We start from the raw sequence: 17906 nt of genomic DNA on the forward strand, positions 1-17906 counted from the left end.
TTAGAGGTGCCCCCAGCTCCAGGGCCTGGGGGGCCATTGCCTGTGATGTAGAAGGGAAACAGGTTTGCCTCTACCCAGAGTGCACAGCGCGGAGGCAGGAAGAGTCACATAGGCTGAGGAGAAATGGGGAGGAATTCCACCTTGAATGGCACCATCACAGCTCTTTGTCACCAAGTCTGGGCTTCTCCATGGAAGACAATGAGTCTTCCCTGTGACCTACCTGTTAGAGAGCAGCTCCATGCACCTTCCTGCTCCGTTTTCCCTCGAATGGCTTCCCGGCGCCTTAGCTCCGAGGGCTGCTAAATCCTATCTTATATCCTGAGGTTTCACCTGTTGGCAAATCACTCCACAGAAAGTCAGGGAGGAAACGGTCAATGTTGGTTTAGCTGCCCAAACATCAGCAACCCAGCTGACTCTTCAGCGCGCAGCTGCGAGCCGGATGCCCTGGGCCCTGTGCTTCTGATACATCCCAAAGCAGAGTTCTAATGATGCTATGGATTTATACAGGGTAGGTGGGGTGGGAGCACGGATGGGCACTCCCTGGGAACCCCCTCCTGTGCTGTCACTGTAGATCCGCCTCTGGTTCCCTGCACACAGGCACGGACAGGGAACTCCTCCTCTGCACCGGCCCACCATGCACAGCCCCAGGCTCTCAGCCCACTCAGGCACCTCTCCAGTGCGTCCACATGGACTCATGTCCCACATCTCTTCTGTGGTCAGTGCATAAAGGCCAGAGAGGAGAACTGAGATCACCAAGACCATTTCAATGAGGAGAAAGCTAGCGTCGGAGAGGGGGAATAACTTGGTGAAGGCATCGCAGCAGCCCAGCTGGGACTGAACCCCTGCCCTGTGATTCCTGTCCTAGCCCAAGGCTTCCCTCCATTTGAAGGCAACAGGAATGGGCAGCTTCCTGCCCCATGCCTCTCTCTTGCTACCTCATGCAGGCTGCAGGAAAGCAAGGCCTCTGGCCTGCCTGGTTGGCTGTGTGAGGAGCCATGACTAAACTGTGCTGTGTGTGACATGTCCTGAGCCTGACTGGGAGACAGCTCACTGGCAGAGAGGGGGCCTGGAGACCCCTGGGACACCCCCCACAGCTTCCAGTCCTCTGGGTCTGCCAAAGCCGTCTTTCCCTTTCACCCCAACCGTACCTCAGCCCTGCTCCGCCTAGCAAACCTCTACCTCTCCAAGAAATGTTTGTAGGGAGGCATGCCTTCCCTCAACCCAGGCTACCCGCCAAGCAGGAATCCAAGCCCTACCATCTACCTAGGGTCCCACACCAGCCCTTGTTTGAGCTTAGCCTCCGGTGTGCTTTGCTGTCTGCAGACCCAGGATGGACTCTGCCTTGTCTGCTGACTGACAGTGGGACCCTGGGTTGGTCACTTCCCTGCTCTGAGCCTCAGTACCAGCTGCAGACGGAGGCTGATCCCTTTGACATTGCTGGAGGGTAGGAAGATGACGTGAAGTGCGCAGGCATTTAGAGAGGTGCCAAATGATCATCCATCCCCTCCGTCTTAATGGTGACATGTGCCAAACACTGGCTTAATCCCAGACCCCTGTGAGGGGTCCTGTTATAATCTCATTTTATAAATGAGGACACAGGCACGAGATGTTTCATCTACTTGTTCTAAGCCCGTTGATTCCAGCTGGAGAAGCCTCGTTCTGGAGTCTTTGCTCGTGACTGCTATGGTGTGTGTATTAGGGTCGAGTCTATGGAAGTTTGGGCCTTGCAGTGGTGTTTGGTCAACCTGTTGATTTTTTTTTAAAGAGTTTATTTTTTTATTTATTTATTTTATTTTTTTATTTATTTTTATTTATTTATTTTATTTTTTTATTTATTATTTATTTTTTTATTTATTGAGAGAGAGAGAGATCACAAGTAGACAAAGCAGCAGGCAGAGAGAGAAGGAGAAGCAGGCTCCCTGCCAAGCAGAGAGCCCGATGCGGGGCTCAATCCCAGGACCCCGGGATCATGATCCAAGCCAAAGGCAGAGGCTTAACCCACTGAGCCACCCAGGTGCCCCAACTTGTTGATTTTTGTGACAAAATGCCCTCATTCCCCATTCTCATCAGGGGAGGCCAGTGGGCTGGGTCAGGCATCTTTTGGGTGAGACTCTGTCTCTTTTTGAAACTTTGATGATCGCTCATCATGGATTTTTTGGCATTAATTTTGATTTTCATGGACACTGCATTAAAACATTATTTATCTTGGCTACTGAGATTTTTTTTTTGGGGGTCCCCTTACGTCTTGTGCCTGAGGTGAGTGTCTTAACTTGCCTCACCCCAAACCCAGCCCTATCCCAGTGACCCTACTCCCGACTTACTCCATTTTTCCCAGAATACGAAAGTGTTAGCACCATCTCGCAGAGGTAAGAAGGCATTTTTGATAATGAAGTGGATTAGAATGATTTCTTCTTGCCATTTGTCACATAGCCCTGAGAGGTTAGTTGCTCCCTCTTACCTTCCTCTTACAAATAAAGTAGGTCTAGGGTGATGGGCAGAACCAGGGTGGGGGATGGGCACAGTCTGACAATTGAGTCAGACAACTTCTCCCTGGGATTTCATGGATCCCCATTTGTTAGAAATTCTTGTTTTGAAAACATCTCTCTTCAAGAGAATGTGATTCAAATGTTTCACTTCAGTAAATACAGCTTCTTAATTTCAGAGGAAATCTGAAGTGGTTTCTGATATCTCCACTGAATATCCAGCCACTTTCCCCAGGACCACATTTTCACCTTATGGTCTTACCGGCTTGATCTTAAAATGTGGCATGGTGGCAAGCCCCCAGAGGGGTGTTATTGAATGGAACTCTTAGTTGTACCTGTAGGGGTGGTTACAAAATGACTTTTATGTGCTGGAGGCAACACTTGGCTTGGCTTTAATAGTCATTCTGCGGATTGGGTTGTGTGTGCTGGACTCGGGACTGGTTCTGTTGGTGATGGAGATGGTGGTTTGATTGGGATATAGGGATTGTCAGAGTCTAGGGGAAATCCAAGTAGAGATCTTGAAGTGAGGAAAGAGAACATGTTTAGAGGAGGAGTCTGGACTGCAGAGAGAGGTTTGGGTGCCATCAGTGTATGAGTTCATTCATTCATTCATCCATTTATACAGTAACATTTTGTTGAATGTCTGTGTAGTGCCAACCACTGACACAGATGCAGTGCCTTCCTTCACAGAGCTAACATTCAGTGGATATGTAGCTCTCAGGGGAGTAGGAGATCTCCTACAGGGAGCTCATGAAATGAGAACACTTGCCATCTGACTCCAGAAAACCACTGCAGGGATCCCTGAAGGAGACTGAGCAGCAGACAGACAGAAACATGGTATAGCAAGATACATGGTGGGATGCCAACAGAGATGCCATTGCTTTTTAACCTACCAAGTGAGCAAGAATTAAAAAACAATAAGTAAGAAAGTGTGAACTCTTGTGCATTCTTGGTCAGAGTACTATGCATTGATGCAGTGTTTAAGGAGAAGCAGTTTGGAAATATGTGTCAAGATTCAGCTATTTCCCTTGTAGGGATTTAAGAATGTATTACAATCTATTATTTAATCATGGATATATGCAAAGACTTAGACATAAGGCCTATCATTGAAGTATTATTTATAGTAGTGAGTAATTTGAAACTACTTAAGTGCCTACGTGTAGGAGATTAATTAAATGAATGATGATCAACATGGCCCTATGGTCACCATCAGTCATTCAAAATGAAGATGTAGAGGATCTACAACATGGAAAATATTCATGATCTGTTTTTGTGACAAAAAAATGTTATGAACTAATTTGTTAGAAAATGTGTTGAGAGAAGGTATTTTTGATTTTTAAAACCAACGAGGGACAAGTTTCTAGAACATACTTCCTCAAAGCAATAAGCAAAAGACAGGCGAGGAAAAATCAGCTAAGGTTATGAATAGTCAGTTCCCAGAAAAAGAAGTGCCAATAGCTAAGAGGCATCTGTGATGCTCAGGCTCATTAGAGAAATGCAAATTAAAATGACAATGAGGGATCACTTTACTTCAATCAGATCGGCAGGCATTAGAGAGCTGGGTAATTGGTGAGGTGGTAGAGGAGCCTGTGGGCAAAGTGTGGTCTGGTGCCAGCTTTCTGGAAACATCTTAGTTGGTGGTACTTTGTTGATGTAAGCAGGCATATAACCTTGACTCAGCACTCCTGCTCCCAAGTCCATACCCAGAGCCAGTCACATGCAGCCCCATGAAGGGACCTGCATGGAATGTCCAGAACAAAATTGAACGCAGCATAGGAAGTCGCGGACAATGTGGCCATGGCTGCGGAGGGAACAAGTCAAATAGGCATGTGATACCCACTTTGTAACATGGGGCAGCAGTTAGAAGGACTGAAGTTGACAAGCACAGAGCCCCACAAGGGTCGGTCTGAAGGCATATGCTGATGAAAAAGTGAGCTGCAGAAAAGATGCAGAAGGTCATTCGGGGAACTCATAATGCCTGTCTTCAGAAATCATGTCAACCTGTGCCGTGTTTTATAAGAACCCATGTTGTGAAGCAGGTGGAGCTGGCAGGGCAGGGTGGCGAAGAAGGAAATGCAAGTGGGGAATGGAGGGCCAAGGAATAAGTAAATAAACCAACAAAGCCAGACAGGAGCCTGGTCCATGTCAGGGAAGACTGCCAGGATGTGAGGCATCCCACCACCTGCTCCTGAGGGTCAACCCAACAAAGGAAACCGAACTCCCACCAAGCCCCAGCCAATCAAAAGCAAAAGTATAAATACAAAGTTTGCTTCAACAATATGAGGAGGATTTTTTTTTTAATTAAACAACATGTACATAGATAAAAGCTAGAATACCAACAGTCCTTTTTCTGGGTACAGGCAAATAGTGTCAAAGGCTCAGAAACAGCCAAAATAAAACCAATACATCACTGAAATAGTAATTAGTGAAAATTGATCGTGTACACACCAAAAAAGACAGTTTGTGAAGTGGGAACACTCAACCCACGACATGGAATGAGGCTCAGGGGTATATTGTTATAAAGCAGCTTATATAGTGAGAAAGTGGTGATTTTATTCTTCACAGCGAGAGGCTATAATGTTAGAATTTTCTTCAACGACTGGCAGTTGGTCAGTGGTTGCCTCCTATCAATCTTGGAAAACAGTTTAAGTTTTGCTTCTAATTTCCAGATATGTAAGCAAGACACAACTGAGGTCAAGTTAGTTTTGCAAAATAAGTTAAATTAAGCTTTGCTGGTATGACTAAACTGGTTATGTCTGCTCAGGGAATTTTCCAGGCTGGTTTGTTTTTTTCTTTACTACTTGATTGTCTTCCTGATACTTGGTTCCTTTCCTGTTTTGACACTGAACTTACATGGCTTTTGTAATAAGAAAATGAAGTTTGAGGTAATAAGCATGTGTGTTGGAAGAAGTGCTAGGGACTCATGGAGTTGTGTACGTAAAGGGTGAGAATGTTTCAAAGAGGGGTGGTGCATCTGGCCCTATGACCTTTCATCCACTCCCATTCTAGCCTGCAGGGGGTGTGTGCTGGGCTAAAAGATAAAGCATGACATACACCCCGAGCTGCTGTAGCCCAGAGCAGAACACTGGTGGATCCATCTTTTTGTGCCCATCCCTCTGGTTCCTACCCCATGATTGGTGGTTGTTGGTCACTGGCCAGATTCCAGAAAGGACTCCTACAGGGTGACACTGTGGTCAGGAAGGACTTTTTGCAGGAAGCCTGAATGTTCTGGGCACCATGTGGAGTTTCCAATACTCCTGACATGCAACGAACAAATCTTTGTTGTGCTGTGACTCAGTCATGACTCAACTAAAGACAAGGGCAGTTGAAGAGTCAAGGACACAAATAAAGGCATCTTCTTGAGGTCACCCTTTTGGCAAATTGGTCTTTGGCTATTTTTACCACATAAATTCTTGTCCGCATGCCTACTGACCCAAGATCTGCGGCTTGTGCATATCATCCCTGTGTGTGTTAAAAAAGGAACTCTTTTAAGTTAGCATGGGGTGGGGGGGTAATTGAAGAGTCCTTTTGAGGACAAAGTTCTCTAACAATATGGAATGTGAACCAAATAATGCTGAGAGTAAAGAACCTATATCCTTTCAGACTCATGCGGTAGAAGGAAGTTACCACTGAAGATATAAAATTACAGGCCTGTACAAATGTTGGTGACAGTTGCACATATCCCTTCTACTTACTCGGCCTTTTAGAGGAGGAACAGCAGCAGGTAATAAACAAAACAAAACCAAACAACAACAAAAAACAAGCTTTGGTGTTAAAGGTTTGCCCTTCAACTGGATGTCTAGCTGCTGATATGCCTTCGGCCCAGCCACTTTCCTTTTTTATATAGTGAAAATAAAAATACCCACTTGTCTCCTGAGTCTGTGTAAAGAGCCCAGCACAGTGCCAGGCACATGTCAGATTGCCACTGTAAGTCACATCTAAGTCAGAATCTCTTTAAAAAAAAAGTCTTCCTATTTTCGTCAGTTCAGTTTCAGATTCTTAGCGGAACCATCTTCAATAGGAACTGAACTGAGTGAGTACAGTACCTTGTCCCACACGCAGCTTCATTAGGAAGTGCTGTGACAGGACTTGACATTTTTGTTTTTTGTTCCGAATTCAGATCTGCTTTGCAAAGGCATGGAGGCAGAAGAAGTTTCAAGGGCTGAAGACGGAGCTGAGTATCCAGGTTCTAAAAATGAAGGCCAGCCTGATGTTGCTCAGCCTGACTTCCCACATGGAGGGCAATCTCCTGGTCCCACTGCTCTCTGGGAGATGCTAGAAAGGAAATTTCTAGAATACCAGAAGTTGGCTCATGGGAGCCCGGCTGAACATCAGCAGAGCCTGTTGGATCTCCTTCCGCTGTTCCTGAAGGTCGGTATTCTTATTTTTGAAACTGTAAGTAGATGATACAGTGCTCTGGGGACACTTCTGGGATGATTGGAAGCTGGAGTTGGTGGTTTTAATATCATCACAAGTGGTCCCTGTTGGGTTTCTTAGAGGGGAATGTTGTGCTATTTAATAAAGATGGCAAGCAAGGCTCATCTCCAGGATGAGGAAGAGTTGGAAAGGACAGTTGGCTCTTGAGTAATATTGTCTCTTTAGTTAAAAAAAAAATTATATTGTTCAACCACCATCCTAATGTGGAGCCAGAGAAAGACCAGCCCCTCTGGAGCTAGGGAAGAAAGGTGTGTTCTGGGTCGCCAGGATGGCAGGTGACCTCAAACACCAGCAATGAGGACAGGGAGAACCCAGCCACTGGCATGGGAGAGAAGTGCAGCCTGTCCACAGAGCTGCCATTCTGGCCAGCGGCAGCTGGTGATGGTTTGGGGACAAAGGATTCCTTTTGTTGTCTCAGAACAAAGGTCCTGCCAATGAGGTCTGCTTTATAGTTGAATATATTGAAGTTTAGTGGCAGAGTTGGAGACACATCTTTTTATGAGGGCTTAGTTTTTGCTTGACTATTGATTTTGGGTTATTATTTAAAAAATATAGAGCTACATTCAAAGCACAGAGAATATGAGATACTTTTCACATTTGAAACTAGGCTAAGACAGATGGAGACCTTGCCAGATTTTCATTGGGAAACTCCCTTGTCGATTTGTTTCATCTAACTTATTAACCAGAAATATTTAAGGATTTCTAAAGATGAATTGGAATCTTCTTGGGATCATATTTCTAGGATGCATTGAGTACTTAGGCATGTCCTTCTGTAAAGAATTTTGCCAAGTAACTTACTGCCCATGAATTCATTATTTTCCTCCATCTTTTGGACTTGTATACCCCATCCATTCCATTTCTCAGATTGGATAACTGGCACATAAAGAATGTACAGGAAAAGTAAAACTACGTTAAGAGAGAGCTAAGGTTTCTCATTCCTAGCCCTCCTTGCCCCAACAACCCTAGCTTCTGGAGGGTGGTTTAGTCTCCTCCAGTTCTCAGGTCACCTTTGCCTTTTGGAAGGAAAAATGTGAGCAACCTCCTGTTCTCCACCAAAATTTGCTGCCCTCTATGTGTGTGGGCTCGGCCATTGCATGGTCTCTTTGCCACCAATCTGGGCAGCCATGGCTCTGTTGAAAGGGCTCTCATTCATGATGAGACAGAGCTTGGTCCTTCTTCACCTCTGTCTAGACTGTTGATTTAAGAATTCATTCATGTGTTGCACACATAAACTCTTATACCCTGAGCTGGGCTATGATAGTTGAGAAGACGGACAGAGGTTTTACACCATGGAGAGTTTAGTCCAGAGTAGAGGATACTAAGTAGCACCCAAAATGTGTCTTGTTTGCTTGAAGGGGTTAACAAAGGACTTTGTGGCCATTTTTTTTCAAAATGGAAAGTTTTCACATGAAAATCAGATTTCCAGTTTCTCTTGAAAATTTTGGTAGATGTAATACTGACAATTGGATGGAGATGGTTAGGGGCACCCCTTTTAGACCGAAGATGGTCTCTGTTTCTCAGCTTGCCCCAGTCCACCATTCCCTAATATCTTTCACCCAACCCACATTACTCATCTCTGTTGCCTGACCTGAAGGGATTTGAGCTTGTGACCTCACACGCACAAGCAGTTTTTATTACTGAACTTTGGTAGTGGCCCATGTTTCCCAAGCTCTGCTCTTGTCACTAGAGGCATAATGACCCTATTGTTGAACACATGGGTTTTCGTGTCAAATAGAGCTGGTGTCAAGTCCTGGCTCTATTGCTAATTAGCTGTGCATCCTTGAACAAATTATTAAATATTAATGAACCTCAGTCTCCTTGTCTGTAAAGTGGCATCAGTAACAGATTGCTGGGAGTCTGTGAGGGTGAGAGGAGATAATGATTATAAAGTTCACAGCACATGGAGAGCAGACGTAGTTCTCATTACCTTTCCACCAGCCACCAGGATACTAACTGTGTGTGTGTAGTTTGAGATCCCATTTCCAGTAGTGTCCAAACTGCTGACACAATCTATATGTTTTGGGTCCCTGGAGCTCACCTCTGATGAACCCTGCAGGAGTAGAATATTCCAGGCTTTTTATCATTGCTTAAAATCTCTATTTTTTTTTATTAAGTCCTACATGTCTACAAACCTGTTGTTGTTTCTGTTAAGTTCTAACTAAGAAAACCCCACCAGAGTGACAGCACTTAGGCTTCTTAATTAAGGGTTGGTATAATGGAAGGGGAACATGGAGAAGGTTAGAGGGTTATTGTTATTATTATTTTTTGAGTATAGCGTAGATAAAAGCTGAAGTGTAGATGAAGACTGAGAATGCTCACTGGAATACAGGTCCTTGCATAAGAAGTCAAGCTTGAAACTACCCTGTTCTGAATTTTATAACCACAGAACAATGTTCTTCAAGATCATCTATAAAGAACCCCCTTGGAAATACAAGGATTTAAAAAGTCATGCCAAAAAGGTGCCTGGGTGGCTCAGTTGGTTAAGGGTCTGACTCTTGGGTTTGGCTCAGGTCATGATCTCTCGGGGTCATGAGATTGAGGCCCCTGTCTGGCTCTACATTCAGCATGGAGTATGCTTGAGGATCTCTCTCCTTTTCTCTTTGCCCCTCACACTTGTGCATGCTCTTGCTCTCTCTCTCTCAAATAAATAAATAAATAAAATCTTTAAAAAAATCAAAATAAAAAGTTACGCCGAAGCCTTAGTCATGCACTGGTTATCCTGGCAGCCATGCCCCTACTGGGCTCTGAGACAACTGAGGGCTCTAAAGGAGTCTTGGACTGCTTTGGTTGATGGAGCTCAATTCTCTCTACCTGACTCTTTTCACTTTAGGGCCAAGGAAAATTAGGATGATCTGGAATATTCTTTGTTTTAAGATAATGCACACAAAGGATTTTTGAATCATCACCCCCCCCCCCCCCGCCCCCGCTTGGAAAAGGCTGTGTCCCTGGATTGGAGGCTTTTGTGTCTGCCTTGCCCAGGCCCTGTGTCAGTCAGGGGTGGTCTGGAAGGGGCAGCCCGGGGCTCGGGGGAGGGTTGACAGCAGTGAGTGCCCCATCTCAGTGGCTGCCACCTGCCTCCACCTAGTGAGTCTTGAGATTTGGAACAGGGACTGTTTGGTGTGCCAGACTCCCTCAGAACTGCTTCTTTCCCATCTTCTTCCCCAAAAAAACTTCCCTCTGGCCTCTTCGGCTTTCTCTCCAACTTGATTCCTCCAAATCCACAACAGAGGATCGTGTTTTCCCTAACTCTGCATTAACTGCTAGGCAAGCACAAGAATGGGTTTGGTTGGTTCTGTAGCAAATCCCAGCCCCATTGCCTCCTGAGTGGAGAAACATCTACAGGGCTGTTGACAAGTGAACCCATGCAAAATTTGGGTGATTCTCTTGGTAGTAAGGAAGAGCCTGATGGAATTTGGGGCATTGGAACACCAATGAGGAACTGCTCTGGGAGGATGAGTCAGAAAGGAAGTTCTCATCCAGAGCTACAGGCTCTCCTCCCCCACGAGGCTCCATCGATCCTCTCCAGAGATCAAGGAGGAGTTCTTAGCCAAGAGAGGTGGGCACTTTCACTGAGAATAGCTAATAATATTCACCAAGCTCTAACTACCTAAACCAGGCATTTTGTTTAATGTTGATAAGCCTTCATAATAACCCCGTGAAGTGGGGGTCATTTTTATCCCAGCCTTGCAAATGAGGGAAGAGAGGTTTAGAGACGTTGCGTAACTTGGCTGGGGTCACTTCGTTGTTCTTGAGGAGCAGAACTCAACAGGGACAGTATGCCCAGACCTGTGTCATTAGCCCCTGGGCTCCCTCACTCGGGCAGCGCTGGGGTTCATACAACGGAGCACATTTGGCTTCCTTCCCTGTCCCATGACTTCCTGGACATATGGCTTTGCCTGGCTAGTACCGAATGGGTACAAAAAGAATGTCATGCCCTCTACATGTGATGTTTGGATAGCTCCAGGATGTTGCAGATGAAAATGAGGTTTTAGAGCCTTACACAGGAAGCAGTATGGAGTTGTTGACTTCTCAGTGTGCAGAACAGTGTTTCCAGGAAGGACTCAAGTGACTATTGTGTCCATGCCACAAGCCTTGGGCTTCGGTCTTTCTAGAACCCTTCCTATCATAGTCTCTCACATCAAGAGAAGTAGGCCTTCCTCTAGCAAGCCTGGGCAGATCCCGCTGGCCCTTGGTTGAGTTTGTTTTGAGGGGGAAAGGAAGTGCTGTGGGACCTCACATTGCTTAGAGATATTTGGTTATAATAGGCACGGGGAAAGCTAGAGCTGTAGATGTAGTTGTTGGAATGTGTTCTTGGAATGTGTACTTGGAGAGAAAACAGGCAGAGAGACAGGGAACCCCTGTCAGTGAGTGTAAAATTCCTCACTGTCTGGGACAGATGACCTGAGGGGGTGGGACCAGTGGGGACAAGGGGAGGTCTGTGGATGTGGTAGATTATAGAAGCTGAGAATGGGTCCACACTGCTCCCTTCAAGAGGTGGCATCCACATCCCCTTCTCTGGGATCTGGATGGATTTGTGATGACTTGGCCAATGGAATAGGGCAGAAGTGAGACTTGCAGGTCTAGGCTTCAGGAGACTCGCAGGTTTTTCTCCCCATCACTTGTCACTTCCTGTCACTCTTAGAACTCTGCTGCCATGCTGTGAGGGAGTCTCAGCAGCCCTGAGTAAAAGCCTACATGTAAGGGAACCGAAGCCCTTAGCCTTGCTGCTGATGGCCAGTACTGACTTACTAGCCACGCGGGTGTGGCATCTAGCAGGTGGATCTCTAGCCCTATCAGTTGCCCCAGCTGAGTGACGCAGAGAATAGTTGTCCCTGCTGAGCCCTGCTCAAATTGCAGACCCATGAGAAAAATAAGCCCCTCAATTTGGGGGTGGTTTGTTGTAGAACGATCTATAGCCAGAACAGTGGGTAACATGGCGGGGGAATCATCCATTTCCTAGTGTGGAGGGATTGGATTTAACTTGATCGCACCTGGGCAGTGAATGTGTTTGTGCGTGTGTCTGTGTGCATGTGTGCAGACACACAGGGGAGCACAGGTCCTCTGAGTCTAATAGCCCTTCCAGTGGTGTAGAGTTCATGCCACCCAGTGTGGACAATCATTCTCATGGAAACCATGCGTGGACCCAACTGACAGTGGAGGAGAGAGAAGTAACGTTAGATATAATAATAAGGATGAGCAATAATTATTCCCAAGTGAAGTGTCCCAAGGGGGCAATGAAGGTAAATACCCTTCTTTGTCCATCCCTGATCTACCCAGCCTCAGAGTGGGACCTGCAATGCGGCTTCTTCCCATCTCGGAGAAACATTTTTTTTTTCTGCCACCAAAGTTTTGATGTATCACTTTTTAAATTTACAATGGAGAGGGTCAGCTGTGTCACACTAGCGGGGAAAATTTGCATAAAGTCTCTGAAATGTGTTGAGCTCACTTAAAGACCAAATCACCAAACTCAGTGGTAATGAAGAAATAATAACATTGCAGTCAGCCTTGAAAACCAGCCGGGTTCTGTCATTCAAAAGCTGGGGTTTTCTCCCAACCCCTCAAGAGCTTTTGTCTTTCCTCATTGTCCTTTGGAGGCCACAGTATCATTTTCTTTCTCTTTCTTCCATGGGAGAGACAGCCATGAGACACAGCTGAGATAATGCGAGTAAATAAAATTTAAAAAAAATATTGAGCAATATTCTCCCAGCATGCAAGTCCCAGTTTGGGGAAAAAATTGGTCCTTTTGGAAGCTGCCTTAACTCTTCGGGGGTCTCCACAGTACCATTCAGTAAATGATTGCCTCTGCACATCAAACAGCACCCCAGTGGCCTGAAAGAGTTAACGTGGCCTCCAGAAGTGCCCATCGTGGTCCCAGGAAGGAGTGTGAGCCTTGGGAGAATCTGGCTGAGCATACAATTACTGTTCAGCTCACAGTGGCCCAATTTACTTTATTGTAGAGTGCCTGCAGGAGTCCCACTGGTTGAAGACGATCTAGATGCTTCTGAGTCAACTGCCTGCAAATTGGTCTTTGAGGGGTTTGCCAGTGCAGGGAGGAGGCACAGGAATTTGTTAGGAAGATATCATAGCAGAGTTCTTAGTCCTGGGGAGGAAATAATCTTACCAGAAATTCCCAGCCGAAAGGACTGATGCTTTCTTTCCAGGTGATAGCCACTTTCCAGAAGGCAGCCATAAATTTCTTAGCTATGCACATGCTACATGACTATGAGTGAGATAACTCAGCTCTTCATTCTGCTGCTTACCTGCTTCTCTGGGCTTACTCTCCTGCCTCAGCCTTTGTTTCTGTAAAGTGGGAATAATCGTAACAATATTGATCTCAAAGGGTTGTCGTAGGATTAATGGAAGGAATGCACGTAAGTGCTTGGTCCGTGATTGGCACAGACCCAACATGCAATATGTTCAGCCATCAATCTGCGTGTTGTGGATTTCATCATCATGTGTTCACTTATCGAGTATTCGTTGAAGGTCTACTACAGCATCTAACACTCACCTAGCATGTCTGTAGTGGCTTTTTAAAAAATTATTTATTTATTTGAGAGATTGAGAGCGAGTGAGCATGAGAGCACAAGTGGAGGAGGAGGGAGAGGGGGAGGGAGAACCAGGCTCCTGGTGGAGCAGAGAGCCCAATGTTGGGGCTCGATCCCAGGATCCCGGGATCATGACCTGAGCCTAAGGCAGACACCCAACTGACTGAGCCACCCAGACGCCCCTAGCATGTCTGTAATTTCAGCAAAGTTCTGATGAACTGCTTTCTTATTTACAAAGGAGAGGGACAACTCTGTCCATTTATAGGGCAGACAATAAAAGAAGTATTTCAGGTACAAAGTTTTGTTCAAAACAAAATAAATATTCCTGTACTCACCACCCATATAAAAAAAATAAAATATTTCAGATAAACTGAAGCCTCCTGTGCATGCCTGCTAGAGCTCAGTCCCCTTCTGCCCTCCTCTGGTGCAAACCCCCATCCTGCTGAGTTATCATTCCCTGTGGGGGAATATATATGTATATATATGTTCCCTGAACATATTATATGGATATAACGTGTATTATGTATATCCAAATATATATATCCAATATATAACCATGTTATACAATAATATGGATACGTTTTAATAATCATAAGTGATATTATTATGAATTTTACAGGTAGACTCACAGGTTTTTCTAGACTCAAGACTGTACTATAATTATACAACTTACTTTTTGGACCCAACGTTCTATTTCTGCATTTACCCATATTGATTCATGTCACTCTATTTCTTTTTCAGTTCTATATTGTATCCTTACATAAGTATGCCACAGATTATTCATTCATTGTTCTGTTGATGAACACTGAGTTCTTCCAAAATGTCACAGTCACAGATACGGTGCATAGTAGTTTGTGTTCCTGTCTCCTTGTGTACACGTGCTGGCATTTCTACAGGGAATATGCCTAGAAAGGAATTGTTGGGTCATAGGATGTGTCCCCCTATAACTTTATTGGATTGGATGAAATACTCTTAAAGGGATTTTATGCATGTTGTGCTCCGTCAGTAGATCATGGGGGTTTACTGGTCCTTTCCCACATTTAGTATTGTCAGGCTTCACATTTTTTCCAGCTGGAAATATGTGACTGTCTCATTGTGCTTTTAATTTGCATTTTACTTACTATTATTTCCTGATTATTTTCCTAATTTGTTATTTATTGTATCTTTTATAAGTTACTTGTTTCATTTGTCTGTTTTAAGAAAATCAGAGTTTTTTTTTAAATTAATTTGTGGGAATCTGGATGCTATTCCTTTGTCTGTTATATGCATTCCAAATATTTTTTACCAATCCATGGCTTGTTTCCTTTGTACATAGTATCTTTTAATACAGAGAACATTTCTTTTTATTTATTTATTTTCAGTATAACAGAATTCATTGTTTATGCACCACTCCCAGTGCTCCATCCAATACGTGCCCTCCTTAATACCCACCACTTGGCTCCCCCAACCTCCCACCCCCCACCCCTTCAAAACCCTCAGATTGTTTTTCAGAGTCCATAGTCTCTCATGGTTCATGTCCCCCTCCAATTTCCCTCAACTCGCTTCTCCTCTCCATCTCCCTATGTCCTCCAGGTTATTTGTTATGCTCCACAGAGAACATTTCTAAAAGGTTTTTACTCTTTAAGAAATATGGTATTTACAGCAAGGAAACACATTTCCCTCTGGAATTTTGATGCTTTTCTCACTTTTTCTAGAAGGAGGATCTCAGGTTTAAAGAACTCAGTCACATCTTTGGGCAGGAATATAATTTAATATGGCTGGTGAGTAGGAGCAGTGGACAGCAGTCTAGCAAAACTCTATTTTGTGGAGGCCACTAATTGCCAGGAAACTGGAAAGAGGGAGTTGCCAGAAACTCAAGTCCGGTGCCAAGAAGAGTCACTCCACTCTGACTGTTGGTCTGGAGAGAGCTCTCCTCATCCTGGGACTAGTGAACTTTGCCTATGATGACACAGGAGAACAAAGGGAGAAGATTCTAATGAAAAGCAGATTGGGAGGGAATTCTGAAATTCTGAATTCTTAGGGCATCCTAAGTGGAATTTTAAAATTAATGACTTCTATTAAATAGTATCCTAAACAATGAAAGAAAAAGTCCAAGGTGAAAAGAGGACCAGATAGGATAGAACTAGAGAAGAAACAGAGAAGAAAGAATCTTAAATTATTAAAAAAAAAAAAAAAAAGAAAAGAAATAGGAGATTAAAAGGGACCACAACCACTTGTACTCAAAAGAATTTCCCGAGCCTGGACCTAAGCTAGAAAACCAAGGACTAGATGGAGAAATTTCATTTCGTGTGAATTTCAGGTTTCTGTACAGTGAAATCAAATAATACCAAATTAAAAGGAAAAAATGACAAATTTGAAAAAATCATGATAGTATTATGGACCAAGTGTTAACATTTTTTGGTATGTAAAGAGCTTTTTAAAACAAATAAGAAAATAGTGAAAACCCTGATAGAATAATAGCCTGAGGGTAAAAACAGGCACTTCAAGAAGCATAAAAAATGTTCATCTATTTTGGTAATCAAAAGACTGCGATTGAGAGGAGATTTTTTTTTCTTCTATAAGCTTTCTCATTTAAGATGAAAAAGCATGACAGTGCCCCATGCACTTAGAGAAACTAGTCCCCTCCCATGGAGCCCCTGGAGAGGCTAATCAGGTAAACTTTTTCTGGGGAATGAGTTAGTAATCTGCATCAACGCAGTAAAATAAATAAATAAATGAATAAATAAATGAATAAATAAATACCATGTTCTTGTAACTTGCAATCCCATCCTTAGGAATTTATCAAAGGAAATAATTTTATGATTAAAACTTAGATACCTGCGCAGGGTTCGAGAAGCAGGAAGCATGCAAGGGTAGAATCAGAGAGGTAACGGTTAATGGGGTGAGGAAGTTGAGGGAGAGGGGAACCCACAGAATCACCCTTGGAATTTCTCACTAGGGCACCTGGGTGCTTGGTAGAACCATTCACAGAGACAAGATACACGGATCTGGGAGGAAGGCAGTGGTTTGAATTATGTGTATTTGACACTTCAGGAGCATGAGTTCAGGGGCCGATGCTCAGCGCCCAGTTGGATGTGGGTTTAGAGCTCAGCAGAAGCTGAAGAATTTATAGGCACTAGGGTAGGAATACAGTGGAAGGTGTGTTAGGGTAGATGTTAGGGCAGGTGTTTCGGGGGCCTTTGGGGTACACCTGGGACAGTAAGGTGACCCATGGGTTTGGGCTGGCAGGGAAAAGGGAAAGCGGCAAGGCGATTCTCATGCCTTGCTTTGTCACTTTGACATCTTTGCTGGAATCCTGTTTATTGCCCTTCAGGCCTGGGAAAACTCCGTGGGGATCATCTGCTTTCCCAGTCTCCAAAGGCTGGCAGAAGATACTTCAAACCAGCTTGCCCAAGAGATACAGAAGGCACTTGTGGGAAAGCCTGCAGGTAAGAGAACACTCGATGGAGAGCAAAACCATCTTGCATGTTCCTCCCAGGACCCCTATGAAGCTCTTCTCTGCTTTCCAGGGGAGTCAGACTGGTGCCTTCCTGAGAGTGCCACAGGCTCACTTCTGCTGTCGAGGGTGTTGGGAATGAAGGGAAAGGTTGGCAGAGGAGAGGAGAGGGATTTGCAGAATTCTGCTGCTCCTGGGAGGGACACACACACACACGCACACGCACACACAACCAGGGTCTCTGGGAGGGGGTGTACTAGGATATAAGGCACACCTGTGTGTTCAGTGAATAGCTCAATCCAGAAAAGACGTAGAAGCCAAAGCGCAACATGTTTTCAGTTTTGGGGCTCCTAACTTGAGTTTGTCTGCTCCTACAGCTGGACCCTGGAGGCTGGGCAGAGTTTCATGGTGACACAGGGCTGAGGGGCAGGAAGGGATTCTAGGGGGAAGGAGTATCTTGAGAATGGTGCAGATTGCAGGCATCTCTGCAAAGTAAGGGGCTGAAGGATACAGAAAGAGCGGTGAGGACTCTGGATTGGGAGAAGACCAATAGCTGGGGAGCTTCTTATTATTTGGTAATGGAGAGCCATTGATGGTTGTTGAACAGGCATGTTGACATGATAAAGAAGGTCCCCCCAGGAGATTAATCTGGCAGAGTGTGAGATGTTTGGTATGGTTTCAGATGGCATTGTGGAGAGGAGAGGAGACAGAAGTGCCCTAAAGATGTGAAAGCACATCTCACGGGAAAGGAGGCCAAGGGGAAGGAAAGGAGTGTGGGCAGGTCATTGCCCCGCCTTGCTGGTAACCCTTTATCCCCTTCGTGTGCTGTTGCCAGAGCAAGCCAGGGAGGCAGCTGGGCAGTTGCTGCGGTGGAAGGGGGATGTGGATCAGGATGGCTACCTGCTCCTGAAGTCAGTATTTGTGCTCACAGGGACAAACTCGGTAAGTTTCGGACCCCGTGGGCCCCACTCGGGAGCTCTGTATCTATGTGCAGCAGGAAGTCCC

At 44.9% G+C, this 17906-nt stretch overlaps 1 protein-coding gene across 3 annotated transcripts in view; it reads left to right on the forward strand.

The window, feature by feature from the left end:
• Positions 1-17906, forward strand: part of WDFY4 (WDFY family member 4) — a 279441-nt gene that overhangs the window by 12967 nt on the left and 248568 nt on the right. For all 3 annotated transcript variants that reach the window (XM_047702650.1, XM_047702652.1, XM_047702651.1), the window contains exons 2-4: positions 6604-6854; positions 16779-16893; positions 17737-17843. In XM_047702650.1, the coding sequence (XP_047558606.1) occupies positions 6621-6854; positions 16779-16893; positions 17737-17843 (456 nt within the window). In that variant the 5' untranslated portion in view covers positions 6604-6620. The remainder of the gene's footprint in view (positions 1-6603; positions 6855-16778; positions 16894-17736; positions 17844-17906) is intronic.

This window comes from Lutra lutra, chromosome 14, assembly GCF_902655055.1.
Source record: "Lutra lutra chromosome 14, mLutLut1.2, whole genome shotgun sequence".
In the NCBI taxonomy this organism is placed as follows: Eukaryota; Metazoa; Chordata; class Mammalia; order Carnivora; family Mustelidae; genus Lutra; species Lutra lutra.